General features: G+C 45.2%; 3 protein-coding genes across 8 annotated transcripts in view; 1 reads left to right on the top strand and 2 right to left on the bottom strand.

The window, feature by feature from the left end:
- FNDC3A (fibronectin type III domain containing 3A) overlaps positions 1-7,509 on the top strand; it is a 53,583-nt gene extending 46,074 nt beyond the window's left edge. For all 4 annotated transcript variants that reach the window (XM_072981085.2, XM_072981084.2, XM_020807703.3 and 1 more), the window contains exons 22-26: positions 663-943; positions 1,347-1,559; positions 2,789-2,955; positions 3,177-3,298; positions 4,538-7,509. In XM_072981085.2, coding sequence (XP_072837186.2) covers positions 663-943; positions 1,347-1,559; positions 2,789-2,955; positions 3,177-3,298; positions 4,538-4,855 — 1,101 coding nt within the window. In that variant the 3' untranslated portion in view covers positions 4,856-7,509. The remainder of the gene's footprint in view (positions 1-662; positions 944-1,346; positions 1,560-2,788; positions 2,956-3,176; positions 3,299-4,537) is intronic.
- LOC110086641 (growth hormone secretagogue receptor type 1) lies at positions 3,447-11,686 on the bottom strand. 2 transcript variants are annotated; one of them, XM_072981088.2, is made up of 3 exons: positions 11,647-11,686; positions 10,532-10,806; positions 3,447-3,731 (listed from the first exon to the last, which is right to left on the bottom strand). In XM_072981088.2, the coding sequence occupies exons 1-3, from the start codon at positions 11,651-11,653 to the stop codon at positions 3,666-3,668; spliced, it is 348 nt and encodes a 115-aa protein (XP_072837189.2). In that variant the 5' UTR covers positions 11,654-11,686; the 3' UTR covers positions 3,447-3,665. The 2 variants fall into 2 exon arrangements, with proteins under 2 accessions (XP_072837189.2, XP_078236939.1); XM_078380813.1 differs by lacking the exon at positions 3,447-3,731 and adding an exon at positions 6,402-6,631.
- Positions 11,687-14,896: 3,210 nt separating this feature from the next.
- Positions 14,897-24,765, bottom strand: LOC110086644 (START domain-containing protein 10). 2 transcript variants are annotated; one of them, XM_020807709.3, is made up of 6 exons: positions 24,458-24,765; positions 19,562-19,709; positions 18,618-18,721; positions 17,839-17,956; positions 16,594-16,646; positions 14,897-15,220 (listed from the first exon to the last, which is right to left on the bottom strand). In XM_020807709.3, exons 1-6 carry the CDS (start codon positions 24,614-24,616, stop codon positions 14,999-15,001), a joined length of 804 nt encoding a protein of 267 aa, XP_020663368.3. In that variant the 5' UTR covers positions 24,617-24,765; the 3' UTR covers positions 14,897-14,998. The 2 variants fall into 2 exon arrangements, with proteins under 2 accessions (XP_020663368.3, XP_072837193.2); XM_072981092.2 differs by lacking the exon at positions 18,618-18,721 and having other exon boundaries at positions 19,578-19,709; positions 24,458-24,637.
- Positions 24,766-24,789: the final 24 nt, after the last annotated feature.

Here is a 24,789-nt window from a genome sequence, read left to right as displayed (position 1 = left end):
GGGGGACCCCCATATCCACAGAGGATCCCCTAAGGATTCCAAAAACTGTGGATAATAGCCAACCTATATATAGCATGGTCTCTGTCTTCGTCTAGGGGACAGCTCTGGAAATTACATCATGGGAATACGGTTTTCTTCTAGTATTTGTAATATTTCCACACCACAGATGTGAAGCCATAGATTCTAATCCTGCATATACGGGGATCCTACTGTGTGCCCTTTTTTGTAACAAGACTGTGAAATCATTTTGTTAACTAATATATTGTGACTTATTTAAAATAATCAATTAAAACAGTGAATAGAAGGTTAAGCCAAATGAGTTTTTGATACACACACACTCTTACATCCCTGTTGTTTCAAATGCAAGGCAGAGTTTGGTTCACCTTTCGATCTGCATACGATCACATGGCTTTTCAGGTCAAAAAAGGTAGCTGGTCTCTTGTTTGGAGCATAAGGGACCTCATGCAAGCTCTCCCCTCCTCTAGCAGATTTAGTGATACGACTGTTTGCATAACTCTCACTCTTTTGGGGTATTTTAAAAAGCAGTGGTTATTCCCAGCTTCAGTCTGAATTACATTTCAGAGTTGGCTGCAGACCTCTGGGAGGATGGTGAGCTCCCTGGTCTGGTTCCCTAACGCTTTTCTTCTTGGGGGTCTTTCCAGGCTGTGAATCTCGCCGGTGCTGGGTTGTTCGGGGAGACTGGCATGGTGACGACCCCGGCCTCCGTGCCAGCTGCGGTGGCCGTCTTGCACTTGCTGGAAGAGGACCAGATGGAGGCCCCCCTTCCTCTCTCGACGTGCCTTGCCCTTCACTGGGAGGAGCCCTGTTGCCACGGGGCGGAGATCACGGGCTACCACATAGACTATGGGGAAAAACAGCTCTTGACCGTCGGCAGAGTTACAAGCCATGTTCTGGAGAACCTGCAACCCGACACTTTATACAGGTAAATGGATTTAATGCTGTAGATGTCTAATGTGCTACAGGTGGGGTACGGTGGATGGAATAGGGTGAATTTTGGCTGCGAATTGATCAAGCGATGGGCTCCTGATTTTTCTCTTTTGTGTGCTGGCCTCCGGATCAAACGTCACACCCCAGATGCTCTCCTTCTCCATGGGGAGGGCCTGCTTCCTTGCTCCCCTCCAGCTAGAGAAGCGGCTGAAAGGATTTTGATGGTGGGAGGAACAGCTCACACAGAACAGGGGTCTTGCAGCTACCCAACGTCTCGGATCCCATTTGTAGCTCTTAACGGTGGTTCAGTTTATGGCTTTATGCAAAGGGCAGGCAGCAAGAAAAAACATTAAAAGCAACCCTGTTCTCTCTTCTTCTGTGACTGCTTTCCCTCTTAGAATCCGCATTCAGGCCTTCAACAGTCTAGGGGCTGGCCCCTTCAGCCCGACCATCAAAGCGAAGACCAAGCCTTTGCCACCAGATCCTCCGCACCTGGAATGTGTTGTCTTCAGTTACCAGAGCCTTAAACTGAAATGGGGCGAAGGTTCGAGCCGAGCTGCAATTGCTAACCCGACGCATTTCAACTTACAGATGGAAGATAGGTTTGGCAGGTGAGTGGATAGCTCGGGGAAGGCTTTGATCTCTTTGTGCGCTACTCAGCGGCACTTGAGTGAAATTCTCTTCTTTCAAGAGAGATTCACTGTTTTTGAAAAGAGTGAATTGGACAGTAGACTTATTTGGATCACCCTCCTGGAAAATCTGAGGAGCAAGCACTACTAGCCAGCCACACGTGGCATACAATCTGCGTATCCACTGGTATGTATATCATGGAATTGATATCCGAGGTAAAACCAGGTAAATTCCAAAAATCAGACTCACCATCTGGACTAAGAATTACTGCTTTACCCTTCCCTTCCTCAAGGGGGAACCTCAGGACGGTGCAGCTGGCCCAAGGCCACCCAGGCTGGCTGTTCTCCCGGGAGACCCAGCGGGGAATCAAACTCCCAACCTCTGGTTCTGCAGCCAAAAGCTCGTTTTGGTTTATAAACCCTGCTCATTACTTGGTAGATGGCAGACATATAAAGACACGTTACACAGTCATAACGTGTCTTTAATTTTACTTATTTTAACTGGGAGCTGCCTTGAGTCCTCTTGTGGGAGGAAGGGTGGCTTATGAGGCTGACTAAATAAATAAATCTCTTATATACCACTGGATGGTTCTGTGGCGTGTGTGTTCTGTGATATCATTGAAGCAAACAAAGCTGTGTTTCACCATATTCTCACTTTTTTTAAAAGGTAGTACGAAGTAAGACCTTAACTTTGGTAGAATCACAGCAATGCTATAAATAAGAATCCCTGACCATGTATGATGGCTAGTGTTAAGAGAGATAAATCAGGACAAAAACTTCTTGTTTACACATATAAATGGCAACCCCAAACAGCGTGTAAGGTTTTGCCTAGCAGTGGTTGGTTGTGTGGAGGCACACACAGATAGTGAAAGTGTGGGAGCAGCAAAACACTTACCGTATTTTTCGCTCCTTAAGATACACCTTTCCATAAGACGCACCAATTTTTAATGAGAAGAAAACAGGAAAATATAATCTTTTCTTCGCTCCATAAGACGCACAGACTTTCCACCCCCCTGTTTTGTGGGGAAAAGTGTGTCTTATGGTGCGAAAAATACGGTAAGTACATTTAACAAACAAAAGAGAACATTGTGATGTTACAGTTGAACTTACAGGGCACTATATCTGGTGTGAAGATATTTCAGAAGTGTTTCTCTTTTATAGTTACAAACCTGTTCCTTTTCTCACTCCCCTTCTCCCCTACCCCCACAAAGGTTCATCACCGTCTACAGTGGCCCTTGTCACACCTACAAAGTGCAGAGACTTTGTGAGTCCACCGCTTACTACTTTAGAATCCAAGCGTGCAATGATGCGGGTGAAGGAGAATTTTCAGAAGTTTACTCATTCACTACAACCAAATCTCCACCACCTGCTCTGAAAGGTGAGGGCATTTAGCTGACATGGGTCCCCATTCCAGGATTTTCTGAATCGCCCTACATTAAATAAAGGTCAGGGCAACAGAACAATGAACGGTGAGTCTGCAGCTGGGTTTGGGCAGAGACATGGAAGCCTTGTGTCTTGAGTTGGAGAGAAAAGACGGAATACTGAAAAATTAATATGTACATTTGTGAGTGATGTATGTTTGATTCCCCCCCTTTCCAGCACCCAAAGTCCATCAGCTGGGAGAGAACGCCTGTGAGGTCACATGGGAGCCCTTGCAGCCAATGAAAGGCGACCCTATTGTTTACATTTTACAACTTTCCAGTGGGAGGGAAGTTGATCAGGTAATATGGCATTATAATCACCTTTTGTGTTTTTCTCATATGAATTCATTTGATGAACCATTGTATTGACCCACACAAATGTTTCTTCAAAAACTGAAAAGTGTAGATGGTATACATTGTACGATTAGTGTCAAAACCCAAGCATCCTGCATTCCAGAAGACCATGATGATTTATTACAACAGAACAGGCTTTGTTCTAAGTTATTTGCCAATTTGTAGAACGTTCGGGTTTTTTTACCGATTTGTGATTTCAAACTTGTCCAAAATTAAGATTATAGTCCCATTTCTTGTTTGCAGCATCTTGCTAATTCTGAATGTGAATCCAGTAGGCCCCATTGAACCTGGATTCATGAAAGAAATAATGTTGTCATGGATGTTTGTGATAGCTGAAGTACAAAATTGCCAAGACTTGAGACTCCGGCCATATTTGTCTCTGAAATATCAAGCCATAACAGATCAGGATACAGGGGGATAAAGAGAACGTAAAGTTTTACTATGTGTCATTGAGAAACACTTAAGCTCAGCCTTTCCCTTACCTGTGAGTCCTGTGTGTGTGGAAGGCTTCTTCTCTATGTGGAAGAATCTTACCCCATGTGTGCCCACCTCTGAAGAGGTGGAGGATAAGACACAGCTTTAAAATGTCTTCTAAGAATCAGGCTTTTAAAGAATCTGCATTACTTTTTTATAACTGGAAAAAAAGAATCATATTTTGTGCCTGTCCCACCCTTTCCCTCCCTCCCATTTTGTCTATTTTATGTCGGTTGGTGGAGAATACGGGAGTAGCCGTTAAGTATCCCATTCTGAAAAGTCTGGTTATCCAGGAAACAATCTTGACGGCTCTATTATAGCTGTTGTAGCAGCGTATTCCTCACTGTATATTCCAGTTCCGTCACAAAGGATTATTTTGATCTGCAGGCGATTCTCCTTTGAGAGCGAGTGCAGTCGAGATATGCCCTAGATACTTTCCTCTTTGCAAGGGGGTCTAAAAGCAAGGAGCCTCAGCGGTGGTGGTCGAACCCTGTCTCGTGGCACGCAGGAGGCCTCTGAGTCAAAGCCCCTCTCCGTGGAGGGCTGGTGGAGCCCTTCCCATGAGACCCTGGAGGCTCACCCTGCAGACGAGATGGAGGTAGCGTCACACGGAGGGCTGAGCTGGTTTAATACCGCTTCCCTCCTTGTAGCGATGAAGGGCTTCTTTCAAAGCGGAAGGTGACCCGCGCTGGCTTCTGTTCCTCCCTCCAGGTATACAAGGGACCGGAGGTTTCATTCCGCTTCACCAACATTCAGGCCAACTGTGAATACCGATTCAGGGCGTGTGCTGGCCGCCAGTATCAGGACTCCACTGGACCGCAGGAACTGTATGGGCCGTACAGTCCCAGCACAACGTTCTCATCTCAGAAGCAAGAGCTCGCCTCCCCGTGCTTGGAGCCCAGCCCCGACCTCACGAAAAGCAGGAGGAAGCCACTCAGTGACGAACAGTTTGCCTTCCTGCTCCTCCTCGTCTTCGCCACGGTGGCCATCCTGTTTGCGGTGATCATTCAGTACTTTGTCATCAAGTAAGCGGGCAACGTTTCGAGAATCGACTTCATTACTCAGCTTATTATTTTTCATATGGAAAATTTATGCCTTGGGTATTTATGTAAATTCCAAGTAAAAATGCTAGCTGGGAATGATTGTATAAGACGTACATTTCCATTTTTTTTGCTGCTGACTAACGGTGAGGCTGGGTAGGTAGAACCTCTCCCCACCACCTCCTCCTCCTCCTTTCTCCACGGAGGATGGCAAGAAGGGAGTGGGGAGCAATGAAGAGACCCCCCCCCCCAATTGTGGCACAGCTGTGCATCTTCTAATCAGGGTTAGCTGTTCAAAACAGCAAAACAAGCAAGTAAACAACAACAACAACAAAAAGCTGCCTTAACATGCACTTGTGATTCTCAGAGAGCTTGGCTTCATTCTCACACAAAGACCTTGATTCTCCAGTAGAGCAGAGCAAAGCGAAAGGGTAGAGGGGGGAAGCCCCAGCCGCTTCAGCCGAAGTCACGACAAGCGTGCGACACAGCAGCAAAGATACTTCTTAAGCTTAGAACAGTACTGTACTCCAGGACCTTGCTAAAAAGCGTACCGCACCTGACATAGACCGTCGGCAAAAACGAAACCAAAACATTAATCAACTTCCGACTTTAGCGATAGTGCTGTTTTTATTTTATTTTATTCTAGCTGTTTTTAATCGTTGGGGTTCTGGGAATTAAGTCCTTTGAGAGCCAAGCGTAGCAGACGGTGCCAAGCGTTTGTAGATTTTTTTAAAAAATCAGAAGTGCTCGTGGCACCGAGTTGTCCGCAGACAACGGGCTTTGCATCGGTCATGTGACATGGCGGAAACCCTCCCCATTCTATGCTGTACATTTCTGAACGAGATGCTTTCTGCCGTTGGCGGCCCGACCCAGAGTTGACTCTCAGTGCTTGAGAGAACGGCAAACGCCCTGTGCTTCTGACTTGAACCGCTGCCGCGCTTTTTTTTTTCAGAGGGGGGGAAAAAAAGCACAGATTTCTTTTTGTCTTTCATGAGAACAACAACAAAAAGTGCATTTATGATAAATGTTTCACTATTTGGCTCAAACTGAGCAAATGTTTTTTGTACTCTTCTTAACACGGAATTAAAAATAAATAAACCAAACGGTGGTTCGGTTTGCCCTCCCCTCCCCTCCCCTCCGGATGCCCTGCTAACATAATCGAACGGATCAAGTCACACATCAAAAAGAATTTTTCCTTCTCAAAACGCAAGTTGAGACCTATGTTTTAAAGGAACTGTTTTGTAGCGGTTTCATATTCCATTGTCCTTCTTTTTCTTTTTCTTTTGGTGGTTCAAGTCTTATTTTTCTGTTTTGTGACGAATACTTCAGTGACAGGTCTGGCTTTGAGTGGAATCGTGTTTCTGTTTTTAGGGGGTGAATATCATGCACTACATGGGGGACTGTTCTTTGTCGAGCCTCTGAAGCAGGCACCTGTGAAGTAAAAGTAATTTCAATGTTGTCTTCAGTGCTGTTTCGAAAGCTGGGCACAAAATTCATTTCGTTTCAGGAGAAGCCGTGGCTCACCTTCAAAAAGCCATGCGTGTTTCGTTAACATTTTGCATCCTTGTGGGAACTGAACAGCTATAATACTTTACGAAACATCAGAATGCTTGTACTTGTGAGACCGTAGATGTGACATGTAGAACTCATTTTAGCTCGAGACGTGTCTGTTCCAGGCAGTAGAACATCATAAAAATGTTTCTCAGCAGGCTGTTAGTTCATAATAATAGCTTACGGTTTGTGGCATTGTGTTTGCATTTCACACCTGGGAAGAACGAACACGAACTCTCTCAGACACACACATATGCACAAATACAAACATACACAATACAACATCATATCACTTAACTATCTTAAAAGTAGATTTATGGTGCAATCTGAAATTAACCTTTTTTTTCAAAAATGTACTCTCCTTTTTGTGATCTATTTATTTTTGATTTTTAAAAAAAATTCTGGAAAATGTATGTTTGAATGTATTGTTCTACTTGTAGCAGGACTTAAGTTAATCATTTATTGTAATGGAATCCTCTCTTCAGTGTTGGAAAGAGTTTTATACAAATGTTAGTGTCTTTAGTTCACAGGGATGTTTACAACCTGTTCACTTTCTTTCATACTTCATCACACACACATACATATATATATAATATATATTATATATATATATATAAACAATAGATTGTCTTCAGCTTCAGATTGTCTTCTGTTGCCAAAGCGTGTTTTATTTTTCTGTTAAACTTGGACAAAAAAATGATTTGTTTTTTGGGGGGGGATATCACATTGAATTGGCAGTAGTATGTTAGATACATTTTTTAAATTAGGTTTTTCTGAATAAATACTAACCAAAATTATGACTTCCTAGAAAGTTAAAAGTTGAATTTGTATTTGTAATTGCCACAAATTGTTTAATGCTTTCCAGTAAACCTTCTGGAAATATAATGTAGAATTTTATATTTACAACTATACATTCCAGATTGATGTACTCTAGTGGCATTAATGTATTAGATCTCCTTTTCTCTTGTATTGTATTTTTTTGCTGTACTTCATACTTACGTTAAACCTGCCAGGCATCATATTACTAAATTGTAACTATAAATAGATAATATATTTAATATGGCCAATAAAAATACAAAATTGTTCACATCAGGATTTGTGGAATCGTTCTGCGTGGTAGTAATGCATGGCAGAGGGCTGCACACCCCTTTTGGCAACCTGTATTCATGTAGAGGACAACCAGATCTACTTCTGATTATAATCAATTCCCACCCTTCCTACGGATGCTGAAAAGCGTGGAGAACAGCGAACGCTATACCATGTTTTCCCGCAAATAAGACAGGGTCTTGCATTAATTTTTGCTCCAAAAAACACATTAGAGCTTATTTTCAGGGGATGTTTTGTTTTTTCACGTCCAACAATCTACATCTACTCAAATACAGTCATGTCATCATCATCTGGTTGCTCCACAAGGGTGGAGGGCGGGTTTTCACTTAACTGGGGCTTATGTTACAAGCATCCCGGTTTATTTTCAGATTAGGTCTTATTTTGGGGAAAACAGGGTAGACAGTGTGGTCTCTGGCTCTCTCTAGTGACCAGTTCCGGTAACTTCATCATTAGAAATATATATATATATTTGGGAATTTTTCTTTTAATAGATTTAATATTAAGTGATAAGCGAGTCACTTACTGATCCCACGGATACAAGGGGTCCTACTGTCATCAAGTGCTGTCAAGTCATTTCTTATAGCAACCCTTTTCAGGATTTTCCAGGTAGGAAATACTCGGAAGTGGTTGACCGTTCCCTTCTCCTGGGGGGCGCCCTGGGACGGTGCAGCCTGCCCAAGGCCACACGGGCTGGCTCTACTGGCGGGAGGGAAATCAAACTCCCAGCGTCTGGCTCCACAGAGAGAGGCCTCACTCAGTGAACTATCCCAACACCTCTGGGTTCAATGAGCAAGTTCCTGGCATCATTATGGATTAGAGGAAGGCTAGCCAAAATTCCAGGTAAGACGGAGGAAACGTCCTCTCAAGCAGCCACCTTCCCAAACCACTTCCCCTCCCGCAATATGGACTCCCAGTTCCTATCGCTACTAACTTGTATGGCCAGTGGCAAGGGATGATGGGCACTGAGGTGAAACACAGATGATCAATAGTGGTTGCTGTCTGGTCTTGAAAAAAGCATCTGGTGGAGAAACATGCAGCCCTAACCTAACAAAAGGCTTGCAGCTCAACCCACCTGCAGCGTTCCCCTCGCCCAGCAAGCTACCTGTCGAGGGTTTGACAGCTCTTTGCTGAGCTGGGAAAAGATGGTGTTGGTACGAGATGTCACGTGAACTTCTTTTAAACAGACTAAGCAAGTTAATACAACCCTTGATAGATCTGCTCAGGAATCAGTGGTTACTCCCGGGTAGCGCAGCCTAAGCTTGCGTTTTTACTTTATTAGGGATTTGGCTGATATGGAAGAAGAAGAGAGGAGAGGAGAAAATGGGGTAAGGAGAAAGGCACACAAAAAAATTCATTGACTTGTCTAAAAGTCTCACTTCAGTAGGAAAGGTGTTACACAACGGCCGCCCCGCCCCCCGTAGGTTTATTCCTTACAGGCTTCCTTAACTGCAGATTATTAACAAACACCAGACAATACCAGCCTGTCCTTGACAAGGTATCTGGAACTGTGCCTTTCAGATAAACCCTGGAGGTCAAGAACAGGACATTTCAAATGACTGGATCCATTCCATATTGCTACTTTCCCCAACGGAGCAGGGACGGGACAGCTGGAAAGTCTGACTCTCTGCAGGGTGCCAGGATTGGGGAGATGGCCAGTTATGACATTTCCTAGTTATAAACCTTTGTGCTAGCGGATTATGACTGAACTGAAGCATGCACAGCCCTTCTACTGAACTGCATCAGGTTGAGTAACTTGTCTGTTTTAGCCTTCCACAGCAGAGGCATGACTTGTGGTCCCCCCCCCCCCAAACAACCATCACAGGCAACAGTGGGAGATGTAGTCCAGTACAACCAAAGGGCCATACATCCCCCCTCATCTCTTTTCTAGCATTTAAAAATGCAAAAAGCTGCAAGATTGGATTTAAGGATGTGCATTTTAAAAAAATAACCAAACAGAGAGCAAATGCATGGGAGAAAAACAATGAGATTCTGTTCTTTTTTAAAAATAGGCTTATCGTTGTGTACTTTTTTGCATTAGTTTCTGACCTGTATAGACGAAATTCATGAACAGGTAGTAAGAGGAAAGCAGCACGCAGTGAAACGAAGATTGCGGCTGAAATCCTGTCACCCATGGCGTAGCACAAAATTATTTCTGCAGAGGTTCACAGGGAGTGACACCCGGCTATCCCACGGGTCTGATTTGGCCACTGCCCTCCCCTTTGGAATTCCTTCTTGGATACAACTTCCACCTTGGTGGAAATGGTTGCAATGGGCTGCATAACTTCAAATTACGTCTCAAGTAGTTAGGCAAAAAGGGTACACCTTGCCCCCAAGCTGTGGAACCACTGCCTGAGCAACATCACAGAACCTTAGCAAATTTCAAATTAGTTTTCTGCAGCATGTGAACACCGCAGGCATCATCAGGAGGAGGAGACGTGTCAAAATCTCTTTCAGTGCATTGGCAAAACTAAAAGGGAGAAGAGGCAAAAAGCCCTCGCAATATTTTAGCTTCCCCACTACCACCATTTCCTTTTTCACTGGCAAGGAAGACATCGTACAGAAATCGCCAGGGGGGAGAAAAAGGGAAACAAATATTATTCTTACAACTGAAAACCAAACCCCAAAAAATAGAAATAGAAAAAGAAGATTGAAAGAAAAATGAAAGCATTGATAAAATTGAGGCGTCTTTTCCCCCATCTCCTTTATAATAACCTTTGAGTTGCAGAAGTGGAAGGGACCCTATGGATCATCTAAGTCCCGCCCCTGTCAGGGAGACCCAGTGGGGGAATTGAACTCCCAACTTCTGGCTCCACAGCCAGAGACCTCAACCCACTTGAATCCTTGCACTTCCCTCCCAGTTAATTGGAGAATATCGGGCCCCATTGCAACTGGGCTACTCAAATTATCATTCAGATATGTAGAGTTCGGAGAGAGACGGAGGTTACCAACAAAGCAAGGATATATTTGCTACCACATTTCAAATTTATCCTACAAAAAAAGAACTTACCTCTGCACTTTCGGCACGAGTTCTGCCGCTTCTGCTTAAGTGCCTGGGTGGCAAAAGTGGACCACGGTGCAGGAACTTGCACACCGCCTTCCTGTGTTTCTGAGACATGACGTTGTACAAGACCGGGTTGACCGATGCGCCCAGGTAGAAGAGCATCATGGAGACGAGGTTGAAGTACTGGCTGATCTCGTAGAGGACCACGTTCCCTTGAGCAAAGAGGATCCTGCCCACGTGTAAGGGGAGCCAACACAGCACGAACGCCACAACTACCACTGCTAAACACACACAGAAACAACAAGACATGGGGGGAAAAAAATATGGTTTAGTAAAGCAGACCCCTCGTTTGGCCTTTTCTTCTTCCCCAAAGGACATCTTTAACCCATCTTTGAACTTCATTTAAGCTAAAAGGCCTCTTAAAACACGTGATTAACCAAAGGTTCAACTAGAACCAACCTGAGGGACTGAACTGGCCAAATCACTCCGTAAATATTTCACATACCTTGAAAACCCTATTAACGATCATAAGAACAGAACCTGATGGCACGTAGCAAACAGACATATCCAGAATCCAGGTAAGAAGATAGTCATCATCATCATGATGTGCTGTCAATTCTGACTGGGGGCAACCCTTTTCAGGGTTTTTTGGGTAAAGAACACTCAGAAGTGCTTTACCCTTCCCTTCCTCTAGGGGCAACCTTGGGACAGTGCAGCTGGTCCAAGGCTACCCAGGCTGGCTCTTCAAACAGGAGGCAAAGTGGGGAATCGAACCCCCAACTTCTGGCTCCACAGCTGGAAACCTAAGCTAGAGATGGCCGTTCATGCATCAGGTGTTACAGGGGTTCGTTACGATCCAGCCCCGCCTCCTCTGGTGGGCGGCCACTCAGAGGCAGCATCCAGAGGAGGTGGGACAAGGAAGCTGGGGCGCTGCCTCTGAGTGGCCGTCCACCAGAGGAGGTGGGGCTTCGAAGCACCTAGCAGATGTTTGGCCAAAAATCCGGCACAAACCGAACCAGCAGTTCATGCCCATCTCTAACTTAGCTAGCTAGGAATGTACAGTAGGGGATAAATGTATTTTAAAAGACAAATGAATGCACTTGGTGCCAGATGCCACATACCTAGCATTTTGATGGCTTGTTGGTGGCATTTTTCTCTTGTCGCAGCCCCGTAGCATTTAAAGTACTCTCTGGACAGTTTACAATTTTTAATTACGGAGGCTACACATTGCCCACCCTCCCTCAGCAAGTTGGGTACTCACGTTTTCTGATCTCAGAAGGATGGAAGGCTGAGCGAACCTTGAGCCGGCTGCCTGGGATTGAACCCTGGGCCATGAGCAGAGTTTTCACCACAGCACTGCAGTTTAAGCCACAAGAACTGGACCAAAAGCCTGGCAAGTAATTTTAGCCTATGGGATGGGGGGGCAGGGTCCCCATCTCTCCATGCCCCTGATGTTTGAAATGCAAAAATAAATAACATGCAGGGAAACCTTGTGAGCCATCAGGCAGAATCCAAAATCTAAACTGTGGCAGTGCCTTTAAGGACAATTTAAAAGGCACCACATTCTCTGTGCAAGGAAGAAGCTGATTTAAAAAAAGCATCAAGGCATGAAAGTACAAAAAGGAAGCAGGAATCGCAGGACGCGCTGTCAAGTCGGACTTAAGTCGCACTGGTGACTTGACTAAATTTTTTTTTCTTTTTCAGTGACTTAAGACTCAACTCGCAACTATTGACCCCCTCCCTTTTTTGGGGGGGGAAGAAAGCTTCTTTATGATAGGGACTCGGACTTGGGGCTTGGTATTCAAGACTCGAACTCGGGACTGGCCAACATCCCTGAAAGGAAGGACTGGGGGGAGGCTTGATGATGTCATAGCAAGGAAGCCCTCGTGTTGTCCAAAGAGTTAAGGAGGAGAAGCTGCGGAGAGAGCAGCCAGGCTCAAAACAGTCCACCCATTTTTTCATTAACTGGCACTTGCAGTCTCATTAACTGAGACATCATGAGCAGGAAGAATAAAAAACCATATTCTTTACTTACAGTTGTGAACAGATAAACAGCAAACTAACCAACATGGCTGCCTTCAACGAGAGATTTCAGACTCTAGAGAAGGAAAAAGCTCTTAGCAGAGGGGTGTGAATACACAGGCAGGAAAGGAATGATTGGTTGGTGCTGTATAGACTGATAGTCACTCCAGTCTGAGAAAGTATCTCCCAGCCAAACCTACTAAAGGCAGCATGCGAGATTGCAAAAACTCCCAACAATGGGGAAGGAGATGATTTGGGTAAGGGCCCCGAGCTCATTTGCCAGCCTGACATCCTGACTAGCACCAGCACCATTTCAGATGTGAGCGTGCTGGCCGCTCTTTCTGAGCTACCCTTACTCTCTTTTTCTAACACTTTCCCCTCCCAATCGCGTGCTTTCTTGATGAGTTTGTCAATCCTTCCAGGGTCACTGGTGGGGATGAGAGAGGGAGGCCAGCGAGTTTGGAAAGGAAGGAAATCTTGAGTAGGAGGTGAGGACTCCAAACAAAGAAAAAGGAGCAGTCTTAGGGTGCAATGACACAGTGAAGGAAATGCAAATTCACTTAACATTCATTTGCTGTGAAATTGCAGCAGAGAATTCAGATCTGTTTGGCCTGAGTGGTCATACAGGAAGACAGGAGAAAAGCTCTTTTCTGCGCCTTGTCTGCAACTCTACTCAAGTGCCTGTAGGAGGCGCACTACAAAGGAACTGCCTCAACAAGCTGTAAAAAGGCTTCTTGTTGTTGTTTCCTCCTCTGATTAGCTTCTTTAAGAGGGCATTGAGGCAATCTAGCACATCAGTGCTACCATCAAGCCATCAAAAAAAATAGAAGTCTTGCTGACATTGTAAGCCATTTCAAAGTTGTGGTGGCGGGAGGGGGGGGGGAAGAAGGCCTTTTCACCCTTAGCTGGAAAAAAGAAACAAGTCTTGCTGAGACTTTCCCAGAGAGACCTTGTTTTACCCTTAGCTGTTAAAAAAAGCAGAAGAAAATGTCTTGTTGGAGGGCTTTGTTTACTGTTCCTGACTGTGTGGCAGCTTTTCTGCATCAGTTCAAGCGATCACATCTCTGAACTGAACTGAACAAAAAATGGAAGCCCCTGCAGCAGAAGGGAAAACTACAGATGGGAGAGTAGGAGACCCCATTTCCCTTTGCATCTTGCAATCATTAGGAAAAAAAATGTAAACCAGCTCACCACAAACTCATAGAATTTCCCTCAACACCTCCGCCCCCCGTACAGTTGCGCCCTCAATCTGTGTTGTCAAAAAAAAGAAACCGGAGATAGTAATGTAGCAGCTAAAAGATTATAACTCATTTTTATTTTTCATAAGCTTGTGTGTGTCCAAACCCATTTCTTGAGATGAATGCAGTGGATGTGTCTCTGGGGGGTGTATAAAACCGTTGGCAGTATAGAACCATTGGTAACAGTTCTCCTTAATGAACTCTCTAAAAATAGATCTTTAAAAGGCAACGGAAAGTGATTTGTTCCCTCACAAGAGTGCCGATTAGGGCCTGACCAGACCACAAACGTTCATAGGGTTAGATCAGTATAAGCAAAGAAAAAAATAGCTCTTGGTTGCTTGCTGTTTGGAAGTACTGTAATCCAAGAGATGACAACGAGGAGGGGGAAGTCCAGAACTGTTACAGTGAGCAGGGAAAAAAAGAATATTGGAGGCATTCATCGCCATCCATTCCCCACTGAGCTTATTCTCTACCCAGTCAGCCATCCTGCGCTGTAAGATTTGGTCTGGTCACTTGTTAAGGTGAAGAGCAAGATGGATGGAAGGATGGAGGAAAGGAAGGAAGGGATATTTCAGTTTATACCAGAAACCACAGCCATATCACTCCTCCAGAACTTGGCTCATAATTGGGGAGGGGCCCTGGATCAACTGCACCAACCAAACAGCCGAGGATCCAGTAGAGAAAAATTAATCCTCCCTTCTTCTGCTAAGGTTGAGAGGCTCACATGTGAATATCCACCCCTTTTTTACGGCCATTTTTGTTCTCCTAAGCGTAAGTGCCACCTAGAGAGTAGACCTTTGGTCTAGATGGGCGAGGTAGAAATCTAATAAAATAAAAAGAACAGGACCGAGTGGATGTTTTTTTTTTACACATTCCTGGCAGCAGCAGCAAAGGATGATGGCAGCGGTGTTGGCTGTGATGACAAGACAAGTGAAGATTTACATCCCTAGAAAGAACGCAAGGCGATCCTAATAATTTTCAGAGCACCCTTTGTCCTGTTTGTTGACCAACGGCGAGAATCTGAAAGTCTCAGAACATGGTCGGGAAGGGTGGATGGAAAGGCGTCTCCAGGCGCAAGCTTGCAATCCAAGAAAAAGAAACTGCACACACGTTAAGTTCCCACCATTTATTGTAAAACTAAGTGGGCTAGGCACTAGAACAGAGCAGCATAAATCTCCTAGCTCCCAAACAGAGCTCGCTGGCTCCTGGATCGTCAGTTCTCTGACCCGCTGGTGTCCCCCTTCTCATCTCTGGCTTCCATCAAGCTGCTCTCGTCGATGTTCTCCAAAGAGGAAGCGTGTTGTAGAGACAGGTCAGAGATGGCCATGTAAGGGAGCTGGTTTTGCTCCGGGTACAGCCAGGGCTTTGTGTCGGCATGATGCTCCTGCTTCCAGGAAGTATACTTCAGGCACGCTTTGTGCAGCTTCTTCATCAGCTGGGCCCCCAAGGTTGACGAAATAAGAGAATTGGGGAAAACATGCCATGAGAACAACGAAAACCCAAAAACCGTCCAAGGCATTTTGCAGCCCGAGGCAAAGAATAGGACAGTAACGGCCCTTCCCCTTGGAGGTAAAAAAGCCAGCAAACTTTCATGCGTGCCTGCACGGGGGGGGGGGGGAGCGAACTGGCGACTAGTTCATGAGAAATGCTTGAAGGGTCTTACACATCTCAGGGGGTCAACTCTAGAGGGCCCAAGAGCCAAACCTCTCCTTGTGGGATTCTTTGGGAGCCGTAAGACATGAGGATGATGATTTTGGAACATGAGCAAGACTGAAGTGGGAGCACACTTCTTGCTTGAATTGCATGGGTTTGAACGGCACGCTTTTAGTTATATCTGGATATTTTTTTCCAAACAGTCTGTGCCGTTGGCCACCCAGAATCTTTTGAGTTCAACACTGTAGGGGTCAACAAGTGTTGTCTACAAACGTAACATTTCTAATCCAGCCTCAGGGAGTCGTAAGGACCTTTAAGGTTCATGACACACAAGACCGTGATACTCCGTGGAAAGGATTGCCAATGCTATAGAAGAGAACTCCGACAGAGAAAACAGATCTCCCTCCGTGTGAGTTGTACACAGATTTTGAACTACACAGGGGTCCGGCGCCCCTAACCCCATCGTTGAGTGAAAGGGGAAGTGTTGTTTTGTCCACTTCTGACTGAGTTGTAATTTCAACCATGTGAATGTTTGTGTATGCACATTCAGGAATTGTGTGTATGTGTGTGTTAAACATTGCAGGGAGCCCTGCAACCTATGTACAAGACTGACCACGGCTTCTGGAAGCTGCTGGGAAAGAGAGCTCACCTTTTCTTTAATGAAGAAAACTACTTTTGAGGAAGCTACTGAAGCAGCTGATCATGTCTAACAAGACTTCAGAGTAGACATCCTTCAGTCTCGAGAGACTATGGTAACATGCATAGCGCTCATTATTAAAATAGCATTCCAGGCTTTTCTGCATCTGCCGAGGGAGGCTTGGAAATGATTCCCCTGCAGAAACGGGTGTCCCACTGAATTGGGGGTCCTGGCTTTACAGGCATAAGGAAGGCTCTCCTCTTGAGAAGGCCACTCTCCACCGGGACTTCCCCCTCCTTTAATTTGATCCCAACGAAGGAATGCAGGCGTGGACACATGAAATTTGTATCCTGCCTTCCCACTAAACCACCAGGCTGGAGGCAACTTGCACACATTTGAATAGGGTTCCTTCTTAGGGAAGACCCCCCCCCCAAGTTCATCAGATCCAGATGGCGTAAAGCGAACTCATGTTGTCTTCAGGAGAACTGACTCATCTGAGCAGAGGAGGTGCTACTTACCTTTGGCGCCAGGTACTGAGATGCTTTATTGACAACCCACTTGGGCAACGATCCTACGTTTAGAGAAGAAAAGGGAGGAAACACACCCTTAGACACCCTAGTTGGTCGTGGTTCCCAACAGAGTGACCTTAAGCCCGTCTGTCCGATCATCAGATGTACCAGGAGGCAGGGGAGAGCAATAAAGGGAAGAGGAAAGGTATAGCAAGCATCAATGTGCAAAACACACTACAATGGGCAGAATCTAGTCCACTAGTCCCTCCTGTCCCTGAATTCATACACACACACACACACACACACACACACACAAACATTGTTGGTTGATCAATTGTCTGAACAGAAACACAGCTCAGCTTTAGCGCATCCTGGCAGGATTCGTCCCAAACCAACCTACAGACACACTCCATTAAAAAGGCAAAGAAACTTCAAAAGGAACTAAATTTTAAGAATACTTCTCAGACCTTCAGCCTCTACTGCAGCTGAAGAGCAACCCAAGGCCCCCCCATGGGCCAAGAAAGGAGGCCGAGAGCTGAGCAAACAAAGGCTGTTATGGGTAACCTGTCCATTTCGCCAAGAAAACACAACGAGGGGACCGCACAGCAAAAGCCAGCAGCTTCCTGAGAAAAATCAAGCGGCATAACTCAGTGCCCACGAACCGAATGAAATTGCTACCCGAAAGCGACCTCTCGAGAAACAGAAAGGAGGGAAGAAACCCAGGTTGGGATCAAATATATTTGCTGGAGAACGGAAAGGCTTAAGTAACGCCGCGACATCTAGGAAAGAGCCACAGCAGCTAAAAGCAGACGACAAAACCCTCGTGCGAAGAAAGCATGGAGAGACACAAGATAAACAGAGAGGGAGGGAGGGAGAGAATTCAAACCGGCATTTGTGAACAATTCCGATATCAGACGCTCAGAGTGAAAGAACACGCCCCTGGGGCGGAGCCACATGCTCAGGGGGCGGAGCCACAAGTGCCCCTTGACAGGGGCACCTTTCCTGCTTATTCCACCTCCAGCTTCCCTGAACTGAGCAGCAACAAGGCATGTTGGCTAGTTTTGTGACACAGAAATGTAAGGAGCTACATCCTTGGTTCATCTGCTCCAGCGCTGCCAGCTCAGCTTGGAAGCCCTGGCCCTCCAAGGGCGTCAGGATATAGACCCTCTATATCCCTGGGCAGTCTCCCATCTGTCTTTCACACCTATCAAATTCAATAAGGAGCCTCTATTTCGCTACAGGATACACACTTACCTTTCGGGTCCACCTGTGCCAGGTATGTCAAACTACAGCTATTGGGTCCAGTGGACTGTACCAAGTATCCGGTCAAGAGTGACACGGCTCGAACCAGGTCTTTGCGTGGAGGGTATTTCTGCAAAAGAAGAAAGTCAAGCCAATAACCAGTTGGGTCAGAACTGGACCACTTCCTGGAGGCGGTGGTGGAAGAAGGTCTTGCCTACTGTCATGAGCAAAACTCAACGAATGTGGCCAAGCTTCCCACCCTTCCCACAGATATTTCGTTGTCATCGGGAACACCCCTCTATGGTTTGAAGGGTGCTGCAGTGCCTTCAGGAACCATGAAGGTCAGCCAGTCTGCAAAGTGCTCCTTCAACCTCCGGAAGGGGAAAGAAAGCTCAAGAGCCTCAGCTTTGGATTTCCTGTGGCCAATATACAGCATGGCGCTTCTGCCAGCGGCGGTATTTCAGTGATGGTGGCAAGTGAGAGCAACCCCTTACTAAATCCTAGTCAGGCAGCTGTCTCTCAAGAAGAAACCCGTCCAGCAAGGAAGCTGGGCTTTGCTGGTTTCGACCGACAAGCATCCAGTCCCAGCCCACTGAGGTTTCTAGATCAGCAATCGTATCACACAAATATCGCAAGAGCGGCAACACAACTGCAGAGGAAGAGACGATAATCCGTCTACAGGAGCCTTCTCTGCCGAAACCTCAGAGCAGATTCTCGATTAATCCCCCTCCCGTCTATATGGGCTTAACCCCACCACCACCTCCATTTCACTCCACCTCTTCCTCATTTACCGGGTGCTTGACGGAGAAATTGATGATCATGTAAGACTTGTCCAAGACTCGCCAAGACCTCAAGGTCACCACATCTCTGTTCTTCAAAGGCTTTGGACATTTCCCTAGCCAAGCAGGGGGAAAAATTATTTCAATTTCATGTCCAGAGGCTTAATTAATACAGAATTTGCATGAAACAGTTGTCTCACACATTTCTTCCTAAATATTTTCCCATCCCCTTTTTATAATTAGGAGTGGAGTACATCGTTCTCCTGGCAGCCTTGTATTCTTCTCAGAACTGAGAGGTACGACAAGACTAGGGGACGGTGATTGAACCAAGGAGACCCAGTTAGATCTCTAGATAGGCAAGACAATGTGGAGACTACCTCACATGGCCCTAATCCAATACTCTACACCGACTTTGTTCTACATTTGCAACTTACAGAAAGAGATCAAGAATTCTGCAGCATGTTGCCAAACTTCCAACTTCTCTACACATATTTTCATGTCTACCTTCAGAGTCTCAAGAGTTACAAGCCTCGCTCGTTTAAATAAAAACAAAGAAATCCAGCATGCTGGACACTGTAGTAGCATCTTCAATGCTTAAGACCCCCTGAAGGAGTATTGTTTGTAAAATTAAGAGGAAACTAGTGAAAAGAAAAGGAGGGAAATGACATGATATAAAGTAAAATCGAAAGCTGGGATTTGTGCTGTGCAAAATCTTATGAAATTTAGATATTTTACTTGAAGTTTTGCATGTGTGTATGTGTAGGGGGGGTTGCCTCACCCTTTTAGAAAACAGTAATGCACATCCCTGATGTACTTGGTGGAAGATTTATAGGTAAAGACCTGGGACATTTGCCCCTAAGCATGACCTTGATGGCACCACTGGTGATATTGCACTTTTTGTTTACCGGGTCTAATCATCTCATTATTTTCAGCTTTTCCCAACCAACCTCACTCACACGCATAATAGCCTACATCAGCGTTGTCCGAAAGGCGGGCAATCTCGTGCGTCTCAAGAACATTCAAGTCCCATTTCTTGCGATACTCTGTGTCGTGGAGAACGTCGTAGGCCGTCTCAGCTGGCACATCCGGCATGTGGATGCGACCCTACAGATCCAGAGAAGAACATCATCAAAGCAAGCGCACGGCAAGGAGCATACAAAGGCAATCAATCCTAATTGTTTCATTTACAATATTTGTTACAGTTATAACCTAACTTTATAATAATATAATAACCTTAGAACTTCAGAGCCAGAAGGAGTAATCTATGGATCATAAAGTCCATCGCCCGTCAAGGAGGCCTAGTGGGGGAATCGAACCCCCAACCTCTGGCCCAGCAGCCAGAGACCTTAATCAATGAGCTACCCAACAGTCCTCCAAGGAGGTTAACCCATTCACGACTCTCCTATCCCCCGCCTTATCACCACAAAACCCCTGTTAGGAAGGTCAGAGTGAGACAATTATGATTGGTTTAAGATGATTCTCTGAGTGTCACAATTAAGTCAACAGCTGAACCCAGGTCTCCAAAACCTTAGTCTTAATCACTACACCACAATGATCCAGTGGAGTGTCAAACTACGAAGCACCGCTGGGAAGGATAAGATGGCATCACCCCATCCATGACATGGGCTGGCCGCTGAGTTTTAATTCAACGTCAACTATGGAAAAGGAGAATCCAGGCAGTAAGAAAATGTCCTATTTGAGTGGAAAAGCTCAGGTTAAGGAGTGAGGGGTAGGCTGTGTGACCCGCACAGAACTTAGAATTTATCTATTTTTGTATCTGGGGACCTGGCGGGCATCAGAATGAAAACGATGGTCCTAAGAGTTGGAGTGAGCTTTTCAGCTGAATGCACATGGGAACTTAGATTTCTCTGGTATTATCTTGACGTTCAAACCAGAGCTACCCAAAATGCTTCCCAGCACAGTGAGAAATAGTTAGGTCTTTATTGTATCCAGAATACCTGGATTTTGCTCTTCCTATTTTGTTGCTTAGCCAAAAAATAACAAAGAGAGAGAGAGAGGGAGAGATCACCATAAGAGTTCAGCTTGGATGCTTGGTAAATCATTGACTCAGTGGCCAACTTCCTGGTTGGCTAACCAAACAATGACAGGAGTCAATGTCAAAGGCCAATGCAGTCATTAAGTTCTGCATCAGTTATCTGACAAATTCTCAGGCTGACAGCTAGGGGATGTTTCCACGTCACTCTTCCCTAATTATAATCTGGAATGAGTTCACAGATAATGCAATTGACATGGAAGGAGAGCAGCGATACCCAACCACAGCCAACGGTGGCATAGAGTTCCATTTTGGCCTCTCATATCGACCAGCATTCTCAAAATTCATGGTGTTATCTGGAAAAGCCATTTATGACTCGCTCTCTTTCATTTCCCACTCATCTCAGTTTAAAGTCTTCCAACCTCCAAACTGTGCATACAATACAGTTAAGAAACGCTCCGTGCATTTAATGAAATGGACTGCAGTTCACAAACGTGGACGGCACAATTCATTTGCTCGTGTTGCAACATTGCAGAACTCTCTCTTTCTGGTTTTTCCCCCCTTTGTAAAATTTATATCGTAATCGTTAGAGGACTGGGAGATGCTGAAGCTCATGGAAAGCAGGCATCGGAGAACCTGGTGATACTCCAGAAAGCATTATGTCACCGCAGCTGCTGGGCTGTATTGCCCAAGAGAGCAAAGAAGCTATTTTGAAGTCTGGCTTAAAACAGGTCCTTTGGTTTCTTACCAGCGCATTTCCTGGCACTAAGGATGCCTGCTGGGTAAGGCGCAAGCCCCTCACATTAGCTTCTGAACTCCCTAAGTATCCAGTAATTTGGACACCCCTATTTACAACGTCGGGCATCTCCCTTCGATTTAGAAATTGTTCAAGTTAATCTTTTCCACCATTTTCTTCGCTTTCAAAATGTACAAGTCCTTTCTTGAGACCAGATGGGTTTCATCTTTTCATATTTGTTGGGGGGGGGAGTCCTTTTTTGGCAATATCCATAAGGACCTCCTGTGAGGAGACAGCCCGGGTGGGCTCGGGGGCAAGCCGCACAGTCCCAGGGCGTCCCCTAGAGCAGTGGTCTCCAACCTCGGGCCTCCAGATGTTCTTGGACTACAACTCCCAGAAGCCTTCACCACCACCTCCGCTGCCCAGGATTTCTGGGAGTTGAAGTCCAAGAACATATGGGCCCAAGGCTGGGGACCACTGCCTTAGAGGAAGGGAAGGGTCAACTATTTCCGAGGACCTGGAAAATCCTGAACAGGGGTTGTCCTATGTCACAATTGCCTTGATGGCACATTATTATTATTCAAAAACACCATCAATCAAAATTATAAAAACACTGACTGGTATTATATAACACATACACGTTTTAACCAACTAGCTGTTAAATATCAGCAGAGGACATTTTGTTGTTGTTCAAAAACACCAGGCATAACCAAAATTATAATAACATTGACTAGTATTATATAACAGATACATGCTTTAACCAAAAACCTGAGTATCTGTTGCATATCTGCGCAGGATATCTGCATATCTGTTCCTAATATGGCCTTTTTTGAAGCTCTGTTGATGATTTCTGAGATGTGCAATTGCTTATAGTACTGTGTGAAATTTCTTGATATTGTTCCATAATAATAATAATAATAATAATAATAATAATAATAATAATAATAATAATAATAATAATAATAAACAAACAAACAAACAAACAATAAATTATTATTTAACAACAACAACAACAACAACAACAACAACAACAACAACAACAACAACAACAACAACAACAACAACAACAACAACAACTTGCCAGCCTCCAAAAACCCATGGGAACATCAGGTAGAGAAGGTGTGAGAAAATGAGGAAGTCAAGATCTTGTGCGATTTCTGAATCCAAACAGACAGACACCTTGAACGTAACACACCAGACATACGGTAGTAGTGACAGAACGAAGAAATGTCCAGATCATTGACACTGCAATTCCAAGGGATGCCAGAGTTGAAAATAAAGAATTGGAAAAACTAACAAAGTACAGAGACATCTTGCCTCCAGAAGAAACACACTTCAGTGGTCCCTGTCATCATCAGGGCTTTGGTAACAATAACAAGAAATTTCACACAGTAACTATAAGCAATCACACATCTCAGAAATCACACCATCAGAGCTACAAAAAAAAAAACACGGCAATATTAGGAACAGCATACATACTGCGCCGATATGTAACAGATGCTTAGGTTTTTGGTTAAAACTTGTATGTTATATAATACCAGTCAATGTTTTTATAATTTTGACAGTGCCTGCTGTTTCTGAACAACAACAATAAGAAAACAAGTTTCAGATAGTGAGGGCTATATATAATAATGTTCAATCTCTATGCAAATAACCCCAGAAACATGATAAAATTTCCTGTTTCAACTGACATATAGCCAGGCCGATAAAGTGTGGTGGAAATGTTTATTTCTACGGCCTTGATCCAAAACACAGCACTTTTAAGCTTCTCTAAGCACCTGCTTTTGTGGCTGGGTGGAGGGAATCACTGTTCATAAATTTTAATTATTGCTTTTTAATGATGCTAACCACTGTTGTATAATTCTTTTCAACTTTAAATATCGTCTTTTAATGATGTGAACCACCTTGGGCCCTTTTTCAAGGAAAAAAAGCAGGGTAAAAATATTTTCAATAAATAAAATCAATACATTTCTATATTCTTAGATTTTTTCCCCTGCATATTTTTAAAGTGATATGAAACAGAGAAGACAACGAAGAAATTGTACACCCAAAAAGCAAAGGATATAATTGGGGGAGGCAGAATAACTAGGAAAATGTGTCAGCAGAGCTTCGTTATGGGTAAATACTCAAAAGATGAAATAAGTCTTCCCTGTAAAAATAAACAGGAACTAAAGTGGTTTAATATTAAGTAGCTTGCTTGCATCTTGGCCCCCTGCATGTCCCGTTATGTTCCTTCCTGTTTGGCCCCTTCCTTCTTACGGCTCCTTTCTGTTGCACTGGCTACTGACCGGCCATGACTTTTTTTGCTGAATGCTGCCAACTTTTCTCCCTTTCTGACAACCACCCGGAAGAGACACAAGAGGCTATAAAAAGATTCCCAGGAGGTCTTAAGGTCCAGAGACAGGCAAACCTGAAATTCAAGGGAGAGAAAGCTCTGCAACCTGAAAAAGGGGACGCCCCCCCCCCAAAAAAACCTGCTGCGCAAAATCCAGGTGTTATACACCCACCACAAACCAGGAACAACAAATGAAACTCAGTTTAAAGCAAAAATCCCAAATCTAAAAAAAACGGGGCATCCAGGCTTGCATCAGTTTGGATCTTCAGACCAGACTTGATAGGCTACTATTATTTATTATTTATTATTTGTTTTATTTATTTAACTTATATGCCGCCCACTCTACCCAAAGGTCTGGACGGCTGACCAGAATTAAAATACAATTAAAATACAACAAAAGATAAACCGATTAAACCACAAGTAAAATACAAACTAAATCTGTCTCTCTCTCTCTCTTTAATTTAGTGTGACCCAGCAATGCCCAGCCCCTTCCTTTTGACCAATCATCCGCAGGTGGAGCGAGTGATGATGAACTCCCGGGATCACCACCAGGTGAAGGACGTTCAACCCTTTCCTTTCTGGAGGAGATTTTATTTGGGGAGGGAGAGAAAGGGCGCGTTTGCACGGGGGCAGGGCGTCCCCCGTCGGTGCCTCCCCCGCCCGCTGACACGTGTTTTCAGCGCTCACACGTGACGCTGGCGTCCTTCTCTGAAGTCTCTCTCTCTCCCCCCCCGACCCCCCCCTCCCCTGCCGAGGGGACCCCCCCACACACACACACAAGGTCTCACCTTGACCCGGTGAACGGCGGGGTCTTCGGCCCGAGGGGGCTTCCCCCAGACGGCCATCCCCTCCCGGCGGTAGCGGCTGAGCCAGCCCTGCTCGGCTTCGCACTCGGCCCGGAAGGCTCCGAAGGCGGCCTCGTCCGGCAGCCGGAGCGGCCCCTCCATCGTCCCCGGTCCCTTGGCGGGCGGATCGGCAAGAAGAGACCCGGGAGGAGGGAAACCCACACACACCCCTCGCCGCCCCGCGCGCGTAACGCCCGAGCCTCCTCCGCGGGCGCCTCCGGGAACCCCAACCGGGCGCTTCCCTCGCCGCCGCCGCTAACTCGGGACAGGTGAGG

The sequence above is a fragment of the Pogona vitticeps genome, chromosome 11, assembly GCF_051106095.1.
Source record: "Pogona vitticeps strain Pit_001003342236 chromosome 11, PviZW2.1, whole genome shotgun sequence".
NCBI lineage: Eukaryota > Metazoa > Chordata > Lepidosauria > Squamata > Agamidae > Pogona > Pogona vitticeps.
Note: the sequence above shows the minus strand (reverse complement) of the source record. Positions and strands in the feature narration are given on the sequence as shown.